This window comes from Accipiter gentilis, chromosome 6, assembly GCF_929443795.1.
Source record: "Accipiter gentilis chromosome 6, bAccGen1.1, whole genome shotgun sequence".
Classification (NCBI taxonomy): Eukaryota; Metazoa; Chordata; class Aves; order Accipitriformes; family Accipitridae; genus Astur; species Astur gentilis.
This window is the reverse complement of record NC_064885.1, coordinates 10,077,181-10,104,170: the sequence shown is the minus strand read 5'-3', so window position 1 is coordinate 10,104,170 and position 26,990 is coordinate 10,077,181. Positions and strand designations below refer to the sequence as shown.

Genomic DNA, 26,990 nt, shown 5'->3' with positions numbered 1-26,990 from the left:
AACTTTCCAGGAAGGGGCCACTCCTCAGCATCTACCTCATTCCTCAAAATCCGTGTAGGCTGTGTCCGTGTCAGCAGAGGTGAGGATCCCTTTGGCATCTGCTGAGAAAGGGATCCATGTGTTTCTGGACAGGCAAAGAGAAGCAGCAACAAACTGTCCTCCTCTATTGTCCCGGGGCATGGACATTGTGCCTGGGATGTCTTTGTGTAACTGTACCGTCAAGGATAAAAATACACTGACTTCTCCATCTTTGAGTATGACATCTCCAGCGCTGTCAGAAAGACTTTCCTACTTCGTGCAGATACGTGGGCAGACATATGACAGTGGAGAAGCTGCACAGCACTGTACCTTCCCTTCACTACAAACGTTTTATAAAGGCCTTGCTAGAGAGCTGCTTGATTGTAGCGCCTGCAGAAATGGTTGTGTTGCATGGGATAGTGGATGGGGCTGGTTAGAAAAAGTAGATACTTTATGTAAAAACTTCCCAACTGTTTTAAAAATTCAGAATACTCACATGACCCTGCAAATTGTTTATGGGGCCAGTGAAGCTTTGGTGGAGATGGCTGAGCTGACACAGTCTCTCTGGTATCTCCCGAGGTGACTGGAAATACACTCAGTATTAAATCACTTGATGCCTCTGGTTAGGAGCTCTTTGTCTCTCCTTGAGAACAGGGCCTGAAGAAATGTCCCAGGTGACCTCAGCGCTCTTGGAAGCAGGTTTTCGAGTCTCCTAATTTTTATTAAAATAAAGGTGGGATGAATGTGTTTATAATTTCCCTTCAGTAAAGGGCTTGGAGAACTCCCTTGCTTGCGAGTAATAATAGTAGTTTCCGTCAGATGGACATGGAACCTGGGGTCACCGTGTGTAATTCCCTGTGTATATAATTTGTCTTATTCACATTAGTAGTTTGAAATTCAAACTGGTTATTACACTGGGTAGAGTTTGAATTGAATTGTTGGGAAAACATGAGAAAATTGCACCGGGTATGTTCGCCCATTCTAATGTAAACCCATAAAGAACCTTTAGATTTAGTTAATCTGTAATTGAAGGAAAATCTGTAACAGCAGACGAGGACCAGTATAGGATAAATTTCACGTGACAAATGAGGGAAGATGGCTGCATCGCTCAACGTCACTTTGGGAGCGCTCCTAGGAGGTGTGGATTTGGGGAAAGCTGATCCATGCTGGGTGTTCTACAGGCACCAGCTGCTCACGAATGAGACTTTAACAGGCTCCGGGTGCTTGTTTTTCCCTAGAGTCCTTTCTTGTTTGCTTCCTTCTTGTTTTCCTTTTCTTTCTTTCCCTCTGTCTTATCTGTCTGTCTTTTATGGTCTTGATAGTGGAAAGTGAGAGACCTTTGCCTTTCAAACCTACCTTAATATCCCTAGAATAGCATTACCACCAACAGCTTCCTCCCTCAATGGTGCAGGAAGGATGGTCAAAGAGGCCAGAGCAAAACTTTCCAGTTCCTTCCATTCCCACCCTGTTTTCAAACACTTAAATCTTTGCCACACTCCCTCTTTGGGCAGAAATTTTCCATGCTCCTTGTCTGCCTAGTGCTGATTTTTGCGTTAACTGTGAAATCCTTCAATTTTGAGATGTATGTAAACCTCAGCTAAATCACAGATATTTAAGAATTTTCACCATTCTTCAGCCTTCTCTCCTGACATACAATCGTAGAATGGTTTGGGTTGGAGGGGACTTTAAAGACCATCTTGTTCCAACCCCCCCGCCATGGGCAGGGACACCTTCCACTAGACCAGGTTGCTCAAAGCCCCATCCAACCTGGCCTTGAACACTTCCAGGGATGGGGCATCCACAACTTCTCTGGGCAACTTGTTTCCATGCCTCAGCACCCTCATATCTAACCTAATTCTGCCCTCTTTCAGTTTAAAGCCATTACCCCTTGTCCTATCACTACATGCCTTTGGAAAAAGTCCTCCTCCAAGTTTCCTGTAGGCACCCTTTAGGTACTGGAAGGCTGTTCTGAGGTGTCCCTGGAGCTGCCTCTTCTCCAAGCTGAACCACCCCAACTCTCTCAGCCTGTCTTCATAGGAGAGATGCTGCAGCCCTCTGATCATCTTGGTGGCCCTCCTCTGGACACGCTCGAGCGGGTCCGTGTCTGTCCTACGCTGGGGGCACCAGAGCTGGACGCAGGACTCCAGGTAGGGTCTCACCAGAGTGGAGCAGAGAGGGAGAATCACCTCCCTCAGTCTGCTGGCCACACTTCTTGTGGTGCAGCCGAGGATACGGTTGGTGCACATTGCTGAGTCATGTTTCAGGACGTGGTTTAGTGGGCATGGTGGTGTTGGGTTGATGGTTTGACTTGATGATCTTAGAGGTCTTTTCCAAATGTAATTATTCTATTTCTATTTCTTAAATGTTGAGCTTCTTGTCAACCAACACCCACAAGTCCTTCTCCTCAGGGCTGCTCCCAATCCATTCTTTACCCAACCTGTATTTGTTCTTGGGATTGCCCTGACCCATGTGCAGGACCTTGCACTTGGCCCTGTTGAACTTGATGAGGTTTGCACAGGCCCCTCTCTCAAGCCTGTCAAGGTCCCTCTGGACGGCATCCCTTCCCTCCAGCACATCGACCGCACCACACAGCTTGGTGTCGTTGGCAAACTTGCTGAGGGTGCACTCAATCCTGCTGCCCATGTCGCCAACAAAGATGTGAAACAGCGCCGGTCCCAATACCAGCCCCTGAGGAGCGTCCCTTGTTGAGGTCAGCTGTTTCTTGAGGGCAAGATTTAGAAGAAATAGGGGGGTTTGTACCCACTTTATAGATAGGAAACTGAGGCACAGAAACGTTGACGTTAAATATATAAAATGTCAAGCTGTCATTGCTTCACTGCAGAGTGTTTGAGTTTATGAACCTAACAATGTTCTTTTGACAGTTTTGTGAGTGGGATAATACCTAAATAGGAAAATGAGATGACAGGTTTCACAGCTTCCCTGTTGAGGGAGTTTGGAGTAAAAAAACCTCAGTTTTGGATGCTCTGTTAGGAGAAAATGTCAAAAACAGAGGCACATGGTTAGAGATGGCGAGGTTCCTCGGCTGTGGATCCAGCCCTGCAGAGGTGCCTGGGCATCCCATCAGGAGCAAATTTGGGATGCACAAAGAAAAGCAATAAAAGACACAAATACTGAAGTTTGATGGTCCACTGTGATCCTGGAGAAACCTGCCATCCTATTTGCTGGTAGCGCTTAGTATCTAATGAATATTTGGAGCTATCAGCACTTTAAAAATTCCTGATGTGCCCCTGGATGAGATGTCTTGCTGCCGGCTCATGCCTCTGAGACTGAGCCAGAGTGCATGCTGCAGGGCAGAGATGCAATGCTGGAGGCATTGCACTCCTCGTGTCGTGACTCGTGCTCGCAGGGCTGTCTTCTGTGCCTGCCTCTGGCACCCATCACTGGCACAGGTTGCCCAGAGAGGTGGTAGATGCCCCATCCCTGGAAACATTCAAAGTCAGGTTGGACGGCGCCCTGAGCAACCTCATCTGGTTGAAGATGTCCCTGCTCATTGCCGGGGTTTGGACTAGATGACCTGTAAAGGTCCCTTCCAACCCAAACTATTCTGTGATCACCTCTGGTATTGCCCTCTAAAGAGGGTGGCAGCTGACCAAACCGCTAGCATAAATGGAAAAAAATTGCAAAAGCTGCTTGGTTGTGAGCGCACCGCCCTCTTCCCAGGACGAGCTGAAGCTTGTTGGCATGCGAGATGATTTCAGCTGAATCAGAGCTGTGGGATTTTCTTCCTTCTCTTGTGCATAAAAGCATTAACTTTTTGGACCTAATCATCATGTTTCCCAATGCACAGCCAAGTCGTGTGCTTTCATCTTGCCTGGCTATTGTGCTTAGATAAGTCCCTTGGTGTGGGAGTGCTCTGTGGCACTCGAATCAAACCGACACCAAGGACTTTCTGCCTGGCAGCCATCTCACACCATGCTGCAAACTGCCTGTGGGGCTTGTTTAGAATTTGTGTGGCAGCAAGTCTTTGCTCCCAGTTATTAAGTGTGAAGCTGGCAGCGTATGTGTTTTGAGGCGAAAAGAAAGGGTATTTGCATCCTCTGAAAGGTTATGATTTGCATTGTAACATCCTCAAGACATTTTTGCTGTCCTGGTGGGGTCCCTGTGGGGGAAGCACAGCACTGGATCACTTTGGCTTGTCCTTGCGGCAGAGCAAAGCAAGAAACAGGGCATCCTGCAGGAATAACCCTCGTGCGTAGTGCATAGTGAGGACTGGGGCACGCAAAGCTGGGCATTGGACCAGCTTCAGAGCTCTTTCTGGATTGTAGCACATACAGAAACTGATAAATGGCATCTTTACCCTGCTTTATCCCCTTTTGCATGGCTTTCTGGAAGTGAGAGAAGCAGAGTACTCCATTTCCTACCATTAAAGGAATGTTTACTTAGCCTAATTTCTCAAAAGAAATGAGGCTCAGGTGGTTATCTTCCTCCCACTCTCCCCTCAAGATTTTGAGCTCATGTGGCCAGTTTCCACAGTGCCCTCAAGGATAAAAAGTTCCTAAAACGTTTTCTGAGCAGGGACATCCAGTTCAAACACATGCGCTTTAGTGGATGTCAGGGAAACCACACCAGTGGGTGCTGGAAACCTGCCTTGGGCATGCCAGCTCCCCATGGGCCCGTTGATGCTTGGGCCATCGCACCCTCTTCTCGGCAGCACCCAGCTGCAGCACCCGGTGGCCTCTCCAGCCCCTCCTCAGTGGCTGTGTGATAAAGCTGACAGAGAAGTCAGAAAGACGCCCAAGTTTTGGATCAGGCTTTATGACCTGAGATAATCCCTCACTTCATTATAAGAGGGGATTTTAAAACTGCAGAGCAATGAAAAACTTCCACTGGGCAGTGGGAATAAACATAAAAATCCTATTAAAAATATATATACATAAACTGTGCTGCCACACAGAGGCACTGGCAACAGCTCTCCCAATTTATCATGAATTTTGCAGTTGGCAGCGCTTTTATTTTTAATGCCTGACCATTGGAGTCCTGCTATTGCAGGAGCTTTTTTCTCTATCTTTTTAATACAAGCAAGAGTCTAGCTGTCATTTTTGCAGAGGAAGGCTATAAAAGGTGAAATAACTACAGCGTAAGGGATCTAAAGCCAGAAGGCTGGTCAAAAAATGCACAGTATTTCTTAATTTCATTATTTTTTAACATTTGGAGTTAGCCGTGGCTGCAAACATAAGTCATATAATGATGAATAGAATGAGCAATTGGTTCATTCAGAGTACCAGAACAAATCAAGGAGTAGCACATCACCCAGAGTACTTTGCTATAATGCAAAAATTTGTGTACTGAGTGAAGATAAGCACTTAGGAGGTAATCCAACATACTACACCAAAGAAACAAACCAGGTGAAGAGAAATGGAAGGCACCTTCATTTCTCTCCAAGCACTACAATAAATCCATCATATATCTACAGTTTCACTTGAAAGCTAATAGGTGTCCTCTGGTGGGTATATGATTACCATTAAGTTGGAACAAGGTCCACAGAAAACAACTCAGAGGGTATCCTTTTGGAAGAAAGGAATAAGTCCCTGGTTGGCAGTGCTTTCCACAGCACTGATCCAGATATCAATGTGGGTAGGTGAGATGCGTTTCTGCTATGCAGCTGTGCATTTTCCAGTTATTCCCCCCTTAAGTATAACCCTTTTATGAGAAATTTTAACCCATTTAAATTAGGTGCAGAAAGGGGAAAAGAAGTTCTGGTGGTGTTGCACTTTGTTAGAGCATTTTGCACGTTTTCCAATGCCCTTCCGGAGAGGGAGGACTCTCTCCCAGTGCTTTGCCTCCTGCTGTACAGGGTGCATGAGACTGAGGGGTCCCCAGGGTGGAAAACAGAGGCAGAAAATTGTTGCTGTTTTCCCACCATTCTACACACCCCCGCCATCGGGCTGACTCTTTGGTCAGAGCTGTAAACCAGGAGATTTTCCTCCCCTGCTTTGTGTGACCACCTTGGCTGCTTGCAAAGGCCCATGAGCTGGAAGCTCATCATCTGGCCGGCATCCTCCCAAAGGTATTTTAAGACTGCCGTGTGGAGCACCAGCTCACAGTACTTACAGTATTTCGTAGTGCTCCAGCGGCAGCAATCCAATCCTTATTTGGGTTTCGGCCAACGTTTGTTGTCCTCACTGGAAATGGTATTGATTATTTGAGTTCAGGAGCCAATTATGGTTGATATGATATTCACCACCTCGTGTCCCAGGATGACATGTGCATGGAGGCTGCTTTGCTTCAGTTGTACCTGCCAAATGGGCCAGCGAGGCTCTGGACAGACCTCTGACCTTTTAAATCACCCATGGTGCAAATAAGCAGTTTAACTTATGCCCTAAACCTTATTTGACATGTGGTTGTTGGGTTTGGTTTGAGCGGGGATTGGCATTTGTTTGATATCTCCTTCGGTGGGTGCTGTGTCCCGTGCCGTGTCCCACATGGCACCTGTCTGTCTGCTTGGTGGCACTGCAAATTTCATGCAGTGGGGAGAATTTTGGATGAGAGAAGACTGCTGTGCCAACAGAGAGAGCCATACCATGGGCTACTGGAGGCCACCAGCGATTGGTACCTAGCGTTACGCTGACAGGCAAAATCATAGGCAAGACGAGTGCTGTGTGATGATGGGCGCCAAACGATGGTTAACGGAGCCTGCGGGCAGCTGAACTGCTCCTGGGTGCCAGCTCCTGGCAGCAGGTCTGCAAAGTGTTGCACAGCAAAAACACAAAAGTCTAAAGGCTTCACCCCAATGCAAATTCAAAACAGAGACCCTGATTATAATCAACAATGCCCAAGTCTCCGACTTCTTAGAGATCCTTCTCAGCCAGAGGTGACATGCCCCCTGTGATCAGAAGCGGGAGTGACCTGCACTCCGATAAACTAGTTGCAAGAGGATCTTGAGAGCCCAGTCGAGAGATTTCGGCGCTGATCTCGCAGTGCGAGGACAGGGAACGCTGCGGTGCTGAAGCTGTGGGGTGTCAGGAGCTCTGCTCTCTGTGGGAGAAGTGGTGGAGCTTTGGCAGGTTGGTGCTGAAACAGGGGCGATTCCTCCTTTTGCTCTTTATTTATTACCTTATTCTGCCTCACTGAGTCTGCGTTAATGTTACGTCTGGTGTTCTCAGCTCTCCTTGGGTTTACTGCATTTGACAGCTTCCTGGGCAAAGCACCTTCCCACGTGGCTTATTTGATGCTATTTAGATGAATTTGTTGAGCCTCTAGCCTGGGCTTGTTTCATTAAAATTTGGGCTGTGCTTTTCCATCTGGCTGTCTAGTGGAAACAGTGTCCAAAATTGGTATTTCAGTCACTTTCTATATATTTTTCGCAAAGTTAATTGAATTATGAGAAGCAGGTTACTTAAGCAAATGCAATGGCCCCTGTCACACTTCATAGGGCCTGTTAAACACATAAAACCCAAACGCGATTAACGCTTTCCAGTAATTACAAATGCAACGGGCAAATCAGCCTTCCTGCCCCCTGAGTAAGAGGTTGACGAGGTCTTCTTGGGGCAGCTCCTCCAGCACCGCTGTTGCTGGAGTGAAATGTGATGATGCCTCCCTTCACTGTGAAATACCTCATCTTCCATCACATCCCTGACCCAAAATAGTTTTTAAACTGCTATTTAACGACCTGCAGCCAGGCCCACGTCACCCATACAAAGCAGGAATATCATCTACTCCATTTATAGAGAGGGAAATGAGTTGTGATCTCTTCTCACTGCTGGTAATGAGTCATTAGCAGACTTGGGCAAACGGGTGGGCCAGGCCAACGAGCACGGGACCCCGGAGCCCGCGGAGCTGCCCGTGCATCCTGTGCAGCTGGCGCCGTTACTGGGGCAGCCGCGCTGCCGGAGGCTTTTGGGGACGAGTTTGCGGAGAGGAAAGGTGTCACTTGACCTTTCTGTGATTCAGTTGCCTGGCTGCTTTAATGGCTTTGGGATGTGGGAAATGGAAGTGTAAATACCGATGACGTGCAGGTGGCCTCGCCTGCGCCTGCCTGCTCCGTGCTGCCAGGGAGCAAATACATGTCCAAAGAAGGAACACGTCTTTTTTTTTTTTTTTTTTTTTTTTTTTTTTTTTTTGGGCCTCCTTCTTATTTATTTCACAGGCAAGGAGCAGAGGTGGGAATAAAGGAAAAAAAGACGTCAGCTGCTTATTAGATCAGCAGCAGTTGTTTTGAGCCCTAGCTTCTCCATGCCAATTGATGTAGTAAGCTTTGTTTTGGGGGTGCTTTTCTCATGCAAAGGGCCGTCTGATCAGAAAATGGTATTTTGCTGCAATAATTTTCTGCAAGCAACTTGCAGTGGTCTCTCTGAGGTAACATGCTGTTGATTAATGCACAAACTTACCCCCTCTCCCCGGTGTCTAGTTTTCATTCTGTGTAAGCTCTGATTATTCAGTAAAAAAGAAACATTGGCCTATGAAGCTAAACATCAAAATGCAGAAGCAGAACCCTCAGTGTCCCCACTGTTTGCAGTGTGTTTGCTCAGGGTTATTTTCATGCCACACACAATTGAGGTTATTGAGGAGAGCAAAATGAACAGTATTTGTTATTCAGTTCATTTTGGGTTTTCAGCGCTGTCGTTGTCTCACAGCAGTGGTGCCTGGGGATTCGGGGGGTGTGAGGTTATGAATTTATTACATGGTGTCTGGAGCTGTACAGAAACAGCTCCCAAAGGTCTCGCTGAAGGAGAAGGAAAGGATACTGTATGGAGGAGCCAGGAGTGGGTGGACAGAGTAGGAAATGTGGGTATGGAGACATGAAGCGGCTTGCCTGTGGTGCCAGGGCACTGACTGCAAGAGCAGCAATACTGGGATTTATGCTTTCGGACTGCTGGGCCGCATCTAACCTCTAAGCAAAGTGTGTAGGTTTCCGTTGGGACCTCCGCTGTGTCTTTGCTGGCTGGATCTGCATCTGAGCTCAGGTTCCTTACGCCAAGTAGATTTAACCGGGATTATGCATTTGTAAGTCTGGATCTGAACTGTTTGTTTCTATAATTTGCCAAACCAAAGTCCAAAGTCCAGAGGATCTTAGAGAAGTTCATGCCTTCATTGCAGGGTCCGCGTCTGGGCTGTTAATATATTAAGGTTTCCTTAAAACAGTAATTTGTATTAAATGGTTTAGCTGTAGATTTTTAACTACTGAGTGATAATAGACTAGAAGCAAATGGAATGGAACCAGCTTATTCTTAAAAGTATTTCCATTATCTTAGTATGTGATCACCTTGTAATCTCTAGTGTATATGTTATACCATCCATCCCTCACAGAGCTGTGCGGCTCTTGTCTTCTGCTTTAGAGAGAGAGGCAGCAGCCTGCAGATGCATAGGGTACCTGCTCTGCATCTCCTAAGTCTTGGGCCAGTGCCCAGGCTGCTTTGTCAAACTCCATCTCAAGTCCAGAAGAACAAAATTTGGTTTTACAGCAGGAAAATGGAAACAAAAGAGACCAGAAAAGCTTGAGTAAAGTATTTGGAGAAATTGTGCGATAGAAGAGATTCGAGTTAAGTCAACGACCTCAGGCTGTTTCCACATGGGGAAGTCAGCAGTGCTGGTCACTGGCATCCGAGCGAATCGCTGAGGCTCATGTAGTTCCCTGTGTTGTCCTTGAAAATCTGTATGAATCCTGCAGTGGAAGTTGATGCAATCAGTGTATCTGAAAAGCGGCACAGTACCAACCTGTGAAGCAGCACGGGAAGCCCGGGAGGTTTGCTGGATGCGTGGGCTCATGTCCTTCCTTGCACTGAGGTCTCTGCTAACCACATATGGACCAGATGGTGGACCTGGCTCTCTCTGCCTCTAAAACAAACCTCTGTCCTCCTTCTCTGTCTCTTTGCAGAGCTCCCTTCCTCGGAACACTTGAGCGTGGCCGATGCAACATGGCTTGCCCTCAATGTGGTGTCTGGTGGAGGTGGCTTTTCTGGTTCCCAGCCCATCGGAGTGACCAAAATTGCCAAGTCAGTAATAGCACCACTAGCTGACCAAAACATCTCAGTGTTCATGCTCTCCACCTATCAGACGGACTTCATCCTGGTAAGAGGACATGAGAGGTCCAGGCAGAGTTACCTGCCACCAAATGAAAGTTCATTTGAACAGTTTTAATGACATTTCTGGGAACAAGTTGTTTGAGGAACAGCAGAAGTGCCAAAGTCTGCTTTCCCCAGAGCTCTGTGCCTTGTAGTTAGGCTCTCTGACATCTCAGGAGCTTTTCCCATGGGATGAGGCATTTGTTGGTATGGGCTATCTGGTGTCTAATGCGAGTGCTGAGCCCACACTGCAATCTCTCCCTTAATGGAGGCACTGGCAGCATTTCCCACCATCACTCAGACGTTGGTTTTCTGAGAGTTAGAGGAAGATTGTGTCTGCTGTCAGATTGGCTGATGATGAGCAAGAGGCTCCAAAGTTGTTTTGGGGATAGACAGACAGACTGTCTTTCTGTCTCACACACACACGTGTGCATGCACACAGGGCACGACCACATAAGCTTTATTTCCTTAGGAAACGAGGCTGAAGAACAAGCCGTGCTGAGTTCTTGAAGGGATGCTGGAAAAGAGGTGAAATGTCTCCCTTTTAGAAGTCTCCACACTCTTTCCACAGTCTTAAAAGCACTGTGGTGCTTAATCCTACTGATATTTGCAGTTGTATCACCAAATATGCTTCTCTAGATGCACATGCAGATGGTAATTATCCTTACACACCTGCTGGCTCAAGCAGGAGTGATGCATCCACTTTTCTGTGCCCTGGGAATACATAACCTCCACTGCAGTGTATTCTGACTTCTGGTGCATACCATCACGAGCTAATCCTGTTGTCAACTTCAGGTACGTGAACGAGACCTGCCCTTTGTGATGCACACGCTGGCTGCTGAGTTCACCATCCTCAGAGTAGTGAATGGGGAGACAGTGGCTGCCGACGACCTTGGGATAACAAATGGATTTGTCAAACCAAAACTAGGTAAGGACCAGCATGGGCTCGGCTTGCCAGGGAGCTGGTCTCCATGACACATGGGGGTGTCTGCCTCCCACCTTCCTTCAACATTTTGGTGAATGGTTATCCTGTTGTAAAATAATAAACTTATCTTAACACACACCTGAGTCTATCCCAGTTCAAGCAAGAATTTGAGTAAGTGCTTAATTTTCTGAGCAGTGCTGATGAGCTTTGCTGAATTTGAGCCTTTTAATGCTAGTTTCACATCTCCAGAGGAGACATGCCTGTTTGTAGGACGGAAGGTTAAAGTACAATTCATTTCAGTTGCAAAAATAACATTGTCTGCAGCCCGTATTTCCATGTTTCAACATTTCAAAGGAAAATGGCTTATATAAAAGCTTGTTTAAGTATTGCAGTGATTGATGCACAGAGAATAGTGTTATTCAACTTTCACACTTCACTACCAGTCAGGATCAAGACCACAGTGAGCCCAGGGCTGTACAGAACCTTAGGATGTTTCCAGTCTAGAGAAACAAGCGTCAAGCAAAGAGCACAATCAGGAAAAGGAACTGCTTAAATACATATGTTTACCTACACACCTGTGTGTAAATTTTCTGCCCTTAACCAAACAAAGCAGGGATCAGTATTATGAAGTGCCACTCAGCCTCGTCACTTGAATAGCTATATATAATCTCGTTTAAGAAAACGAGCCTTAAACAAAAAGCATAAAGGAGGGCACAGTGAAACGCTCGTTGTTTATGCACAGGTATGCAATTTGCTGCGTTGCTCTGTTTAATAGTTGAATGCCTAAATACTGGCTGCTTCACAGCCACTGGCTGCACCATGTTTGCCAAGCTGCTGCATGGCAGCTGGTTTTTAATTTTTGTGGATATTACGGCAAAATAGGCCCCCAGAAAGGAGGGAAAAGAGCGTACACTGCCAGCAACCACAGCTGGAGAAATGCCTTCCGTAGCCCTGCCTTTTAAATGGTGGAAGCCTGAATTTATTTCTACTTTTCAGTTTGCGTTGGCACCTCCTTTAGCTTGCCCCTTGTCTCATGTGGATGCATGCAATGGCCTGAGAGCCCCTACGAGCAGAGAGCTGACCTGTGCCCCCGCGCAGGGCAGGGTTCTCGGGGTGATCTCACCCTGTACCCCAGGGAGAACACGGCAAGAGCAGGTTGTCGTCAGGCTCCTTGGTCCCTGTCTGAGAGCCAGCAGGGCTTCAGCAATGAGGAGCTTCCTTCCCAAACACTCCCGGTTTTCTCTGTGGCCGCTGCCGGTGCACGGATAACACGTCTGGTGGGACGTGAACCTGCTGCAGACGTGGCTTCATAGTTGTGTGTGTCTCTGTGTCTCTTTCAGTTCAGAGGCCTGTCATTCATCCCCTTTCCAGTCCGAGTAATATGTTCTGCGTCACCAGCCTGGATCCAGATACCCTTCCCACTGTTGCTACGCTCCTAATGGATGTCATGTTTTACTCCAATGGGTAGGTCCCGGCAGGGAGACGAGCTCCTGGGGGAGGAGTGCCCGGCGTCTGGAGGCACACGTGCACGTTGCTTCTCCAGGATGCCAGGGATCTGCTGTGGCCTTATGCTGCTGAGGTGCTCTGCACGCAGGGAGGGAGGTTTCACAGGCTCAAGGGGGTCGTCCTGACAGCTGGAAGCCAAAGAGAAGATTGAGGGTGTCCAAAGACATTCCCTGGCTGTGGAAAGCTGAGCCTTTTCAGATTTAAGCCAAGAGTAGCAATGTGATCAATGTGCTGGGTTTCCACGTATGACCGGAGGACGTACAGCTGGCTGTGCTGCTACCCTTGGTGCCTGTGGCTTCTGGCCCACAGCCTCCTGCGAGAGCACCTTTGGGGCAGGGATGGGAGAGTTTTCTCGATTGTGGGGCCTGGCATTTTTTTGCCCTGCAAAATCAAAAAAAAATGAAAAGCAGTATAATGTGACAGGACTCAATGTCACTTCCCTAAGTCAGTGTATGAACATTTCTGGTTTCACTGGCTGTATCTGCTTTAAAAGCCCTCCTTTGCTCTTCTAGCCACAGTCAACGCTGTTCTCTTCTGTTTCCTCAGAGTAAAAGACTCGGTGGTGGGCAACGAAGACTCGGGACATATTCGCTTTTTCTCCTTTTCTCTCATTGAGGGTTACATCTCCTTGGTCATGGATGTCCAGACACAGCAGAGGTGAGCTTTGGTCTTAGGGTCTCCTGAACCCCCAAAAAGCACCTGGGATGTTCTCAAAGGAGCAGGAAGCAGCTTAAGCTCCTCCATGTTAATTCTTGGGAGCCTCATTGCATGGGTGTCGTGTGCCTGTACACCCTGTCACTTTTCTGAGTGAAGTCTGGCATGTTAGTTCCAGCTCCTGAATTTTGGGCTCATCTGTCCAAGCCCGCAGTGAAATCGCAAGCCAATGTCATGTGAGGTTGTCTCACTTTTGAAAGAGGAACACCGGAGCAAAGTGATTTTGACATTTTTATTCCATTGTTCATTAGTTGTGCTTTTAAGAGCAAAACCCCCCAAAAATCTGGTGTACGATTTGGTGTATGTGGTTGAAGTTTTACTGCTAAAGGCCAAAAGTAGGGTGGGGACTCCAGCGATGCTGTCCTCCTGCTTTGCTTTTACACATGGCTGGGCTTGGTGCAGGAGTCTCCTGGTGATGATAACGTATTGAGTCATCCCTGTGCAGTGGGAGCCCATGACTCGTTTGTCTGGCAAGGAGAAAGTTAGCTAGGGAGCAAACATCAGCCTGTTTGTGTGTGTGTATGTGTACTTCTGCAGCTTCACATCACAGATGTCTCTGAGGTCTGGAGGGTAGGCTGGATGCTGCGCTGAGATGCAGTGCATAGATTTGCTTTTGACACACAGTGCAGTGTTTGGTTTTGATTCTTGCCTGCGCTAGGGATTTGTTTTGCAAACTATTAATTGCCCTCTTGGAAGTTTCTTCGACCTTAATTGCAGTAAACCTCTGTCTGCCTTCAGGAGAGGCTAGAGGGTTGGCATGGCAGCCTGGTACTTGGGGAACCTGGGCAGCCAATTCCTCCTCTGTCACAGATTGCCTGCTTGACCTTGGGCAAGTCTCTCAGCCGCTGGTCTTCTTTCCCCTGCTAAGAAATGGGGATCTCTGCAGGAATCCCAGGGACCTCCCAGGGTTGGTATGGAAGGAAGTACTGGAGATGCTCAGGCACAAAACCGGTGGTCACCGTTCACATTTCTAAGAGCGTAGGTGTGAAAACATACTCTGTCCCTAGGTGTTTCTAAATGCAGCTCAAATCAAGCCTTCAGATTAACAGTCTCGACATTATAAAGCTGGGGCATGGCCTGTTTCTTAGAAATCTTTTTCTGTGCCTCTCTGGGTGCCTATGCACACTTCCAGCATCAGATGCTGATTTACCGTAGGACACCTGGAGAGGCAGGCAGGGGCAGCTGTCCCGCTTGCCTTGAGTTTTCTCAGTTTCACCGAGCTGCTGCTGCTGCTATTGTTGGCTTCAAGCAGCACAGGGGTACAGGAACAGCAGCATCCCCGCAGGCAGAATCTGACACACTGCTGTGTTTTAATTGCCGTGTTTGGTGTTCCTTTTCTTTTACAGATTTCCTAATAATTTGTTGTTTACAAGTGCATCTGGCGAACTCTGGAAGATGGTGCGGATTGGTGGGCAGCCTCTTGGCTTCGGTAGGTAAACATTTGGGGGATCAGTTGGTGCGCAGGTAGTCAGTTGCCTCAGGGCCTTCAAGGATGATGGAAAAATCCATCTGAGGCTGAGGCTTTTTAAGAGCCAGCAGCTTAACATGACTTTGCAAGCTGAGATTTTCAAACAGGAGGAGTCTGACTCCTACCTAGTAAGTCAGACTTCTAAATATACTTTTGAAAGTGCTACATGCTTGACAGCTCCATCTAAATTGCAGTCATCTGCTGGACTTTGGAGGTAGCTACAGCTGGGTCTCTGTTCAAAGAGAGAAAGTGGACAAAAAGATGGCATGGGAGTGCGTTGTAGATTACCGAAATTAGTGGTGAGAAGGCATTGTCACACTCCAGTGCAGTCCTCGGGCAACTCTGTGGCTTTAGTCGATTTAGTATGGATTTATAGCAGTCCAAGTGGGAGTCCTGTTCATAGACCTGTTTCACATCCAGTCCTGCAAACGTTTTCTCTACTCAAAAGAATATTGGAGCAAGTGCTTCATGTCTGCCAAAGTGTACTTGTTATTTTTATGTCCCCTGTAATTTTAAGGCATCTGATCTGAATACTGCAACAAAGGCCTGATCTTCAGAAGACACTGGGGCTCCTTCCCATGGTCTCTGGAATGGTTACAAAATACAGGCTTCAAGAACATTGCTGAAAAATATTTGGCCAATTTTTATATTTAATTGCAACTTCTACACCGGACAACCAAAAGTAGCAAGAAGGAAATTTTCACACACCTTCTCTTGATGCATCTTAGACACAAAATATGTAGAAATGGCCTGGTATATGTTATTGATCGGACATCAGGATACCTGCGAGTCCCCTGAATATGTGATGTTTGAATATGTTAGCTTATAATCAATTTGAAATGTTCAATTTGGATCAGTGAAACTCAGATTTCACCTGGAAACAATGTACCATTGATCTGCGATGAACAGGACAGATGAACCATTTAAATTGGTGTGAAATCCTGTCTCAGGGGCTGTGGTGGTCTGTGGTCTAGGAACCGTGTGTCCAGGCCAACCAGCGAGTCAGCATCTCCTCTCTCAGAGATGCAGGGCAAAGTGTTTAACAGCAAAAACTAAAGAGAAAATGGAGGTTAAGGGTACATGAGACCTTTTTTGGTGCTTCCTTCCTGAAGGTCATTAATTGCCTTTCTTTAGACCTCTGAAAATCATTCCAGTTCTGATGTTTTATGCCTTTGGGGGATTTATATTCTCTGTTACAAACAGAATGCAGTACAATCAAATGTGCAGTCCATTGTGGTGGCCCAAGGAGCCCGATTCTGTGAGGCATGGAGCTGGCAAGACTCAGGAGTTTTGTGAGACTGAGAGATGCCGTTCAGACAATAACTGAATTTTTATCTTCCCCACAGATGAATGTGGAATTGTCGCTCAGATTTCTGAGCCTTTGGCTGCAGCCGACATCCCAGCCTACTACATCAGTACTTTTAAGTTTGATCACGCATTGGTGAGTATCAAGACAGCTTCTTTGGAATAGGGGAGATCTTTCCCTGGGACAAAACTCATGATGAGAGCATCATTTCCCATCTGGAGAGCTTGTTGGAGTGCCTTTGCTCTGACATAGCCCAGCAGATACCTCTCGCCAGCCTCCTGGCTGTCACTGCCCTGGGTCAGCGGCTCCTGAACCAAGCCCAAGCCTACGCCACGGCAAAGCCATGTTAGGGAGCGTCATTCTTGCAAAAGGCTGGTCTCAGTCCTTACCGACCTGCAGCGATGGAGGCTGCATGACCTCCCCGGGCAGTCTCTTCCACCGCGTCACTACCTTTTATTAGAAATGGCCACAAACCCTCTCTGTTATCCTGCAGACATAGTCGGAGGCTCCAGACTTACATGAGGGTGCCTTTGTGTGGGGAGAACTTTTTGGAGAGTCTCCCAATAGCAGACCCCTGCCTTCATCTCTTGGTACCTGCAGGGCCCTAACCTTTGCGTTTTGAGACCCATCTGTGAGTCCTGATCGGCTCTGCTGTCCCTGCGTCATCCTTCTCATGGTGTAGGCCTTTGATAAAATAGCATGAATTGGCAGCACAGCAAGGGAAGGTGATTTTGAAGCAGAGAAGGCTGTTGCCATGTTCGTTCCTGTGAGTGCCCATACGCAGATGCAGCACAGTCATCAGCATGAGGGTCTTGCCATTCTTGCAGCGTTCTCTTCTCTTTTATACCGGCAGGTATTTTACTTTCTAGGCCTACCTCTGCTCTTCCTTTGGCTTTATAGGACACCCTCAAAAATGAGGAATTTCCCTGAAAAGGGAAAATTGCTATGCCTGTAGCCACACACAGGATGGCATTTGACTCGGAGCCCATTCCCCAAGTCCTCAGGGAGGGAGTCAGTAGCCCATGTGCTAATAAAACTCAGCTGCTTTGTGCTTTGGGGTTTTTTTTCTTAAATGTGCCCTTTACTGCATTATACTTCTCCTTTCATCACTGTAAATTCACTGCACAGGCCCTACTTTTAACCTGTAAAAGCTCCAGTGAGTTCAAGGCAGGCTTTTTTCAGCTAATTACTTTGGTTTTTCACAGTTGGTATGAACCATTTGCAGCCTATAGGTCATGTGTGTAAAGAGTAAAAGTAAATATTATTCCAGATAGCAAAGGTCAAAGTGTTATATATGTTTGTCTTATTTTCTTGAATATTAACTGTGCTGATAAGATAAGCTAATAAAACACCATTTTAAAATCAATACTGTTAGCTTTGCCTCACAATCCTACCTGTTGTTGTAGCCCCAGGTGCATGCTTTCTGTGCAGAGCACGAGGTGCAGAGTGCTTCTAGTTGTCAAGCAATTTCTGGACAGCTAAGCCCTGACAGGTAAAATAGATATTTCACTTAAAAATTGCGCCATACAATTGTGATGACTCTGCAGGCAGCTCCGCCTTTTAAAAGTGTCTCATCCTGCTGCATCTGAGCCCAGCAGATCCCTGCCTCCACGCAGCTGGCACGGTATTATTTGGGCCATGCGCTAAGGTCTGCAGATCCTCCTTACTCAAATCAGTATTTTAGCATTTTCCTTGCTACTTGTTGTTCTCTTTTTGTATGGTTTTAAAAGCCTTTTCATCTGGACCACGCTATTCTAGCTGTCAAATCCTTCCACCGTGTGGAAGGTGCATTTCAAGCCCTCCTTTGCTCTGGCTGTGGAGGCTGGGCTGTGTGCTTGGTGGCTCTAGGTTGGTTTTTTTGGTCAAGACCCTGACCTAGATTTTGTTATGTTTTCCCTAACTGGGCTACCCAGACACCTTCACTTCTAGTGACATTTCTCAAGGTCTAAGTGCATCTTGAATCCATTCTCTACAGCCTCCCTTTTTTTAAGGTTGTTCAGTACTTGTTGTGAACAAATTAGAGTGCTTTATAAAAGCTTGTTGTTCCCTTTGACCTGATCTTTTTTCTCCTCTGCATCTTTTTGTTGCTTAAATTTTTGTTTGACCTGGGTGTTAATAGTCAGGTCTTCCTGCAACGCTGTAGCTGTAGAAGTTTTGCCTAGAAATCAGGACCCGTGCTTGAGAAGAAATCCCTTTGGGAGGCAATGCTGAGATGGGAACCTCCAGGTCTCTGCTGTGTCCCCTGGGTGACATAAGGTCGGGCTGGAGAGAGCTACGGTTTCCAGCTCCCTCTAGAGAAAACAAGTGAGAAGAGTCCCTTTTCCAGGTGCTTTGCTCTTGCTGCCTCATGCTTAGATATCTTGCTCTTCTTCACCAGCATTTTGCATCTAGGGAGGCCGAAGCTATGGCTGGGATGTAGTTGGAAGCTTTACTTTTCCCTTCATGGTAGATGCTTTGATCTACCCTCTAGCTGGCAAGTGAACATGTTGCACCAGCTGCCCTGGGATAGGGATCTTCTCTAAGGGGCAGAGAAGGTTAGGGCTTCTTCACTGGTGGTCAACTAGGATGTGTCCTACAAAGCAAAACTGTTCGCACATCTGTCCTGGAGAAAATCTGGCCCAAACGTTTGTGGTATGATTGATACCATTTCCCTGACATGAAGGAGGTCAAGCATTTTGCGGAGAATGAAGGATCAGCCCGTTGTGTTGAAGCGAGGAGGAGGTGGGTCTGTGGAGGTCAAAGCCAGTTGGCCAGAACCGCCTGGTTCTGCTTCCTCCTGCTTCTGTACTGCACTGAAGGAGCATATGGAGAGACCCCCTGATCATCCGCTGGGGCCAGGAAAGAAAATGTATTTTGCAAAATTGATTCCTATGTCTTTTCCCATTATCTTCTGGAGAGGTAAAGAGTCATATAGCTTCCTCCACTGCAGTGTTCAGTGTTCTGGGAAAAATGATGGAGTGGAGGCAGTGGAGAGTCCTGTCTCAAAGTCCTATTCCCTGCAGTGGAGGTTTGCTGGGGTTTTCTTCCTAACCCAGAAGAATTTGCTGTGTGGTTGTTTTAAAATTATTTTCTTCCTTTCCCAGCTGACTTTTGTTCACACATCATCAGAGTTAGCTGCTCCTATTCCATCTTCCCATTGGAAAATTGAACGTTTTTCTTGCTATTACTCGTGGGTTTTTTCCTCAGTTTTGTTAAAAGCCTTGCAGGAAATCACAGTCCAGTTGTATTTCCACTGTCTGAGCTCTGGAGGGTGTCCAGTGAATCCAGGTATTGTACTTCTGGCCAAGGACTCAAATACCTCGCAGAGGAGACAGTCCCTTCTTCAACTTACTTAACGTGAATTAACTTGGCTTCTTGCAGCAGCTCACAGATAATTTATTTTTCCTTCAGTCCCCTCTCCACTTTGCAAGAGCTGTTAGCTGCCTGTCCCCTGCGTGTTGTCTTTGAGTTTATGTAACGGTCAGATGCCTCTTTTCTGTCTGATGTAACTTGACTTGTGATATTCTTTTCCACCAATGGCAGTCGCTCTGAGATCTTTTGCATCTTCTGTTACAAGGGTTTTTTCTTGCAGTAAGTGTGAAAAGACACCCACCAATAATTTTGTATATGGACTTCTATGGTTAAGTTTCATCACAAGACTTGATAAGAAAGCTCAGGTGCTACGCTGCACCATCTGGGACCCTCCATCACAAGCAGACTGGCAATTCTCTTCTTCTTTTGATGGACATGTTCCCCTGTCAGCTGACGTGGTCTCCCCACCCACACTTATGGGTCCTAAACTGGAGAGCCTTGTGGAGCCCTTAGGCAGCCACATAAATCCATCAGCACAGGCAGCTTGCATGAGCGAGCTCCTGGCGTACAAATGCTTCACCAACAAAGGGAAGGGAGAGGAAGGGAGAGGAAGAGGAGAAGGAAAGAAAAAACCCCAAACAGTTGCCTCCCCAGCAGCACCCACCATACAGACAGCAAACCAGCCAGATCTCACTTACAGTGTTTGCTTCTGCTGTGGGTTAACGCTTTTGAACCGGAGGGTGTCTCATGTAGATGGAGTCCTTTCTCAGTGGAGTTCGGGTGTCCAACAGCAAAGTACCTGGCTGCTTGGGACTGTTCTGGCTTCGTCTCCTGCCTCTCCTTTCCTCGTCGTCCCTGCCTGGCTTTTGCTAGAGCATGACCTTTCTTTTTGGTTTTTTTTGCAGGTACCTGAAGAAAATATTAACGGTGTGGTCAATGCACTCCAAGTCAGTCAAGCTGAAAAGCATTAGAAATCTTCTGAGCTGGTTCCAGATGCTTTTTATTATTATAATTATTATTATTATTATTATAATTATTATTATTATTATTCTTTTTTTCTCACAGTATTTCTTGAAAAATCTGATTCCAGAGAGTGACATGAAAAGAGACTGTGGAAAGTTGAGCAGAAACAGCTCCAATAAGCCTTTGTTTTAATTATTATTATTATTGTTATTTTATTAAATTTATGAATGAGGGGCAGGAGGAAAGGGAATTCAGGTGGTTTCCTAACGTTCAGCTCCCAAGGTGAAGTGTAACCTGCCCGCGTTCTCAGTGTGGAAGGAGCTGCCGGGGGACACCCGTCTCTCCCCAAAGCGCGGCGGCGTGTATGGCCACATGCACGGGCGCTCTGCCGAGATCTTTGCAGCGCGGCTGGGATGGATGGGCCGCTTGCTCAGAGAGAACCCTGAAAACCGTAAACAAAATGAAACGTGGAATTAAACAGAAAAGACGTCGCGTAGTGCTGGCTTTTCTCCTCACATCAGACTTTCTGAGGACTGTCCGTCATTGCCTATGTTGAGATAGGATGAGAATTGGGTTCTGTTTCCCCTGACAAAACTGTTTGGCGTTGGAAAAGGGGCAAATATCCAGTTGTTTGAATTTTCCCCTTTTCCCTTTCTCCCTGCAGTCAAAGCCTGGCTGCTCCAAGAAAGCCTGGGCAGAGGGAGCATTGCTCTGGCCCACCTTCTGGCAGGCGGCGTCACCAAGACTTCTGTCTGCATTGAAACTTGGCCGGTTTAGCTCAGTTTTCTCCAGTCAGCCTCCCACTGCCCCCAGTGTCCTCCTGCCATGTCCCCAGCTCCAGGCAGCTGCTGTCCCCTCACCCCCACTCCAGAGCCATCCCCAAGCCCTTTTCATCCCGGGCCAGCAAGAGGAGGGAGGCATCTTTCCTCCTGTCCCCTCGGGCTTTGTCCCATCCGCTTCATACACATTCACGGGGACGCAAAGGATTGCCCGGGGTCCCTGGGTAGCTGCTCCTGCGCATCCTGGGCCACCTTGGTCAGGAGCCGCTGGGGGTTGTCCCCACCAGGGCCAGGAGGTGCCCAAGCCCTGCTGGGACCCTCCTGCAGTTTTTCAACAGCTCCTTCGTCACCAGGGTGGAAATCGTTGCCGGCTGGGGTCTTGACTCCCAGGGGCTTTCCATTGGGTTCAGCGGGCAGCCCTTTTGAAAGCAGAAGGCTGCTGAAAATGCATAAAACTGGAGGTGTTTCCTTCTGGTCCTGTTGCGGGAAGGTGATGTGGGCTCTTCCCGTGGGGCAGCAGGAGGGTGTTCGCTCCTGGCTTGCACCAAAGCTGCAGGCCAGCGGGAACCCTGCGTCGGGGCCCGTGGTGGCACCTGCCTCCGAATCGCGCCCGCGGCTGCTCCCAGCACCGTGGAGGATGGCGGGGACTGGTGCTGGGAGAGCAGGCATCACCCAAGATGTAGGTACCAGCAGTTCTGCACCGTGCTGTGACCGTGCAGTGAGGGGTGGTGAAAAGGAGAAGCCGTCTGCAGGGGACTCTGCTTTTACAGTTAGCAGCCCAAGTATATCTTGCATTTGTAGACTTCTTCCCATTTCGTTTTTGACATGAAGAAATTACAGGTCTTGCAGTTTTCATGAGGGCTTTCCAGCTTTGCTTAAGAGACGGCCTCTAGCATGATTTTCCTGAGGCTGTGTCTTGCAGGTTTAAGCCAGGGTTTTGCATTAATCTGGAGACAGTAAGCAAGCACCTGGGATCATGCCACAGGCATGGTTTATACTGGTGGGTAGGACACGCAAACACACGCACTGACTTACAGCTCGCTGTTTAGTTCTCCATTTACGGTGCTAGATGGCTGAGCTTAACATTTGTGGTTTCTGGTGCTGCTGGACCCAGACACTGAGATTCAAATCTTTCTGATTTTTCATCAGTGGGATGTTGTATGGCAGCTAGACAGGGAATCAGACCATCCACAGGAAAAAACATGGGTAACTTTCCTTTGCAGGACCTAACTTGAGTTAAAGCATCCCTGCTGAGAAACACTTAGGCACATGTTGAATACTTTACCAAACAGTATGTTTTGCTGTTCCTTTACATGGGTTTTCAGAATTGCCCCATGATATGTTATATTTGCTCCAGATTTCTGGAGTGAAGGTTTATTCCAGGTGCGGCACCATGCGTCTCTGGATGTTTGTTTGGAAAGATGCTTTGGTCTCCTGCCACATGCCGTAAGGATGCAAGCACAGGCTGTGTGGTGCAGTATTTAAAAGCACTCGGAGATGTTCTATGTGAATCTGCACAACGTCATTGGCAGTGAGCTGAGCTGAGGGAGGCAGCAGGGTGGTCAGTAGCGTTTTACCACGTAAATTGTTGAAGGGTTTCTCCTTGGGATGGCAGATTGGGGTGTTTGTAGGACTGTGCAGGATTGTTTTGGAGAGGGATACCAGCACATTTGTTGGTGTACAGCTACCGAGTTGCCAGCCAGGCTTTCTGGTCGGCTGAGTTGAGCCTGAGCTTTCCCTGTGTGCGTGGACAGGGTCTTCTTTGTGCTCCTGGGTTTTGTCAGCCATTGGAAATTTATTATTTAGCCACTTTCCGCATCAGAGAGCAACGTGCATTGCTCTCCATGTGTGCTAGTGCTGCTTTCTAAGGACCGCGATATGTACAGTGAGGAATTACTTGAAACAAGCAGCAACTTTACTGAGCCTTAAGAGAAAGTGAAAAAAACAGGTTTTAATTATATTTTTTTTTTTAACTTTGCACTCAGGCTATTTTAGAGGCTGATTTTTTAATTTAAATTTTTCAGTTTTTTCCCCAAGGGAGTCAGCCTTAAATTTCTGAAATCTGTAGAAGTCTTTAGGGTGTTTCAAAACTTCACAAAGCAGGTTGATGTCCTGGCATGAGAAAGTTAGCCTGAAAAATTCACGAGGTGTAAAATGCCATTGAGGGACTCTCTGTCTCTGCCGTCATCCTCAGCTTCACCTTTCTATTTCCTCTCTCATTTTGCCCTGAGAACCAAGAACATTGTTTCAGACAACTTGGGGTAGTTTGATGCTTTCCCTTTAGTGTTCCCTGCATCGCTTTGCTGGTGGGAACTGAGATACTCTGAATTTAGCCAGAATTGGTTGAACCTTGAACCCAAGCCGTGGGGAAGGGCACTCCAGCATGCGGTCGGGATCAGTGCAAACTTGCACAGTGGTGTTGCTTGTGAGACATTCACTGGATAAGGCAGGAAGGGGTCTGTAGGGGCTTTGTTAAAAAAAATTAATAGTAATAATAATGATATAACACCACAGCGCTTAATGAGCCCAAAGCAGTGGCTCTTAAAGCTGCTAAACAGCCCCCACTCTTCTGGCACCTGGCCTTTGCGGTGGGGAAAAATTGAAGGGTCTTTTATTATTTTTTTTAAATGCCTTATGATAATAATGTCTCTGAGCATCCCTGGCATTGTGCTGTTTAACACTGTGTGTATAAAAGGAGGAGCATGTCTTAGTGGGATGCCCTTCAGCTGGGCATCTGCATCACTGAAAGCCCGGGTTACCTGTCAGCCACCTGCGCTGCCCCGAGCATCCATCCCTGCTCGGCGGGCTGGAGAGTTTCACCTGGTCGTGGCTGCTGCCGATCAGGGATCACCTTAACGCTGCGGGACCCTCCCCGTGCCCTCTCGGTTCCTCTCGTTGCACAAAAATTCACCAAACGGCGAAATGCAAAAAGCGTTTCCAGCCCTGCAAGGAGGGGTGGGCAGGGAAGGAGAACATAGCCCTCCCACCCCCGCCTTGTTTCTCTGAGGCCTTTGTTTTCTTAGGAATTTCAACCTTTCTCATGTTGTGTGCGTTACTACGTAGGTTTTTGTCTTTTTTCCCCCATCCCAATTAGATTTTGGCTACAAATTCCCTTCTACTGTGCAAGTGTGTGCATATGTTCATATAATTGTATAGTGTTTACATAGAAAGACTTAGTATGTCTCTATTGTACACAGATATAAATACCTGTGTTTTACGTTTGTATGGCTATATACTGTACATAGCATATATACTTGAGCAATATAGGTTAATATATACTGTGTGAGTACATGTGTGTATACTCTAGGCACACACTCTGTGTGTGTATCTATATGTAGTAAGTGCTATATACACACATTTATTCACCATATATTTTTAATTCAAGTATATAGGCAATATGAATACTTAGTTACGCTCTTGGGATTTCTCTACCCATTTTTAGCGAAGAGCGGCAGTGAAGCTGACCTGGAGCAAAGCTGTGGCTCCTCTGCTTGCTGCGAGTAGGCAGAGACCCACGCTGATTCACAGCATCGGGTTTTCCTGCCTGCTTCAGGAACACCCTATTCCTCTTCAGTTTGGTGCCTCCAGCACAGAGACTGTAGGGAAGTTGTTTCTTTTTCTTTATATATATTTTAGTTGCTGCTCTGAATTGCTTCAGCCTGTAAGTAGTGAGGGTTCATTTGCAAAGTGCCTGCCCAGAGCCTGCCTGGGGGGTTTGCAATGGGGCTTCCAGTTGCCGCAAGCACCGAGCCGGTGCCCGTGCCACCCGCCTTTCCCCAGCCCGAGGCTGGCTCTGGGCACCGGCCGCGGGGAGCATCTCCTGAACCTCCTGCCTCTGAGGTCTTCGAGGTGGCCTGGGCATGTCACTGCATTTCTTCCAGAGCCGGTTCGTGGTGGTCTTGCCCAGCATCTCCGCACGAGGCTGTGGGCGCTTGCTGCGGCTGCCTGATTTCACAGTAGATGCGTCTGCTGGGGGCTCAGCGGCCAGAAGGCAACCCACGGCTAACGCAGAGCTCTGGTATTTATTGGGAAACTCGCATCTGTTGGTCTGTGAGGAGCTTAAATTGGGGGGTTATTTTTAAAGAGACGGACGTGTTGGAGTGTCTTTTCCTGTTAAAAGTAGGAGAGGCTGTTTGAACCCGGTCATTGGAAGTGTGTGGTCTTTGCATCTCGTCATCAGTTTCCTGCTGACCAGCAATGCTGTTAGGGTCCAGGTGGGGAAAGGCTCTTACCCAAATCATCCTCTGTTTTGATAGTTTGGTTACGCTTCACCAAATGCAGCGGGGGTGCTGCCTTGCAGCTGACCTTTCAGCACTTTCAGGTTGCTGATTTTCAGTCTGGCCCATAAATGCCTCCTGGCACAGGTTTGTGCAGCTTTCCGTTTCTTTTCAGATGCTGAAGTCAGTTTGATTTGCAGTTGATGGAGTTTCTGAAATACTGTGCTTTAAGTGACATGTATTAATCTGTCTTGCGTAGGGAGGCCTTAATGGAAGTATTTGGGTTTGCTGGAGCACAGAGATCGTGGCACCTGCAGTGGGTGACATTCGTGTTAAGACTTACTTAATGGCAGTGCCATTTATAAAGAGCATTCATCATATAAACATCATGCATGCTGCTTCGAAATGGATTTTTAACTCCAAGCTCAGTGTTACCATTCCCAGGGGCACAGGTAGGGAATGCTGTTGGTCAGAGATGAGTCAACCCTCGTCTCTTAAGAAAAAGCTTGGTGGTGTCAGACCCTGCTTGTGGGGTTGCAAATGGCACCGAGCAGCGATCTACTCTTTTAAGCCATGCCATGCAGAGCAGGCGTGGGGATTTTCAGGACTGACACTTGAAGGAAAATGTTACTGGAAGGTCATGATTGCTTTAGCCAAGAAAAGCATCCGACAGAAGTTTATCAGGTTTAATTTTTCTGAAGCATGACGTTTTGTCCTGCAGGTGCTGGGAGGGAAACAAGGCAGTGCAATGCAGGGGCCATGTAGCAGAGGAGGTTGCTCGGTGAGCACTCAGTTGTTTTCCTGATGCTCTTGATGCTCTCAGCAGCGTGCAAACACCTGAGAGACGCAAGGCAGAAAGCAGCTCTGCTCAGAGACTACAGTGATGTGTGCGATGCACTTGCAGGGGCTGGAGTTGCCATCCCCAGGCGTGAGCTCCCAACACATTCCCCCACCAGCTGCCCTGCGTGGGGACCTGTTCTCTCACAGTGTATCCCTGGGACGAGGGTTTAAGAGCGTGACTCTGACATCCCGTGAAGGTAGGGAAGCTGTTTGGGACGTTAAAGCCTAAAGCACGTATGCTTGATCAGAGTCTGGCTCCGAAAGAAGCCCTTTCCCGTCTTTCTTAGCTTTGCTGTACAATGCTTGAATTTGCTTCTGTTACAAAGGGGGCAACCTCCCTGGTGGAAGCTAATGCAGCCGTTACGGCCCCGGCTGCAGAAGGGCCGTGGCTTCAGTCCGTGCTGACTTGCAGCAGCTGTGGTGTCGGCCCCAGCTTCTCTATTCCTGTGAGCATCCCTCTTTCTGTCTCGGCTGTTTCCCGTGGTATGGCAGTAAGGGGTCTGCGGAGGCCCCTGTTAGTGGACAGGCGTGGAAAGGCGGGGATAGCTGGAGTACCAAGTGATGCAAAGGAATGATTTTTTTCTTTTGTAGTTGTGCAAATATGAATGTACGTGATTTTGCTCGTTGTTGTTGTTGTGAACACAAAAAAAAAGCATTTTCATTCTTCTTTTTCCTCTTTGAATCAAAGAGGCCTCCTCTCCCTGCCCAGCTTCCCCACTCCGCCCAGTGACCCCCTGGGGATGCATTTGTCGCAGTAGCACCATCCCAGCAAGGGTGGCACGAGCCCTCCCAAAACCCCAGCAGTCAGAAGATCTTCCGATGCTCAGCCTCGCCTTGGGGGAAAGCCTCCAAGCATCACTATGTGTTTTGAGGTAGCGGTGGTGTCGGGCACTGTGGCCAGAGGGCTTAGTCACGTCCTTGTGGTTTTTCCCATCCATGTA

General features: G+C 47.6%; 1 protein-coding gene across 1 annotated transcript in view; it reads left to right on the top strand.

Moving 5' to 3' along the window:
- CASTOR2 (cytosolic arginine sensor for mTORC1 subunit 2) overlaps positions 1–26,683 on the top strand; it is a 131,116-nt gene extending 104,433 nt beyond the window's left edge. Inside the window, exons 3-9 of the mRNA XM_049803508.1 lie at positions 9,854–10,047; positions 10,836–10,968; positions 12,306–12,429; positions 13,018–13,128; positions 14,532–14,614; positions 16,000–16,094; positions 20,156–26,683. Coding sequence (XP_049659465.1) covers positions 9,854–10,047; positions 10,836–10,968; positions 12,306–12,429; positions 13,018–13,128; positions 14,532–14,614; positions 16,000–16,094; positions 20,156–20,221 — 806 coding nt within the window. The 3' untranslated portion in view covers positions 20,222–26,683. The remainder of the gene's footprint in view (positions 1–9,853; positions 10,048–10,835; positions 10,969–12,305; positions 12,430–13,017; positions 13,129–14,531; positions 14,615–15,999; positions 16,095–20,155) is intronic.
- Positions 26,684–26,990: the final 307 nt, after the last annotated feature.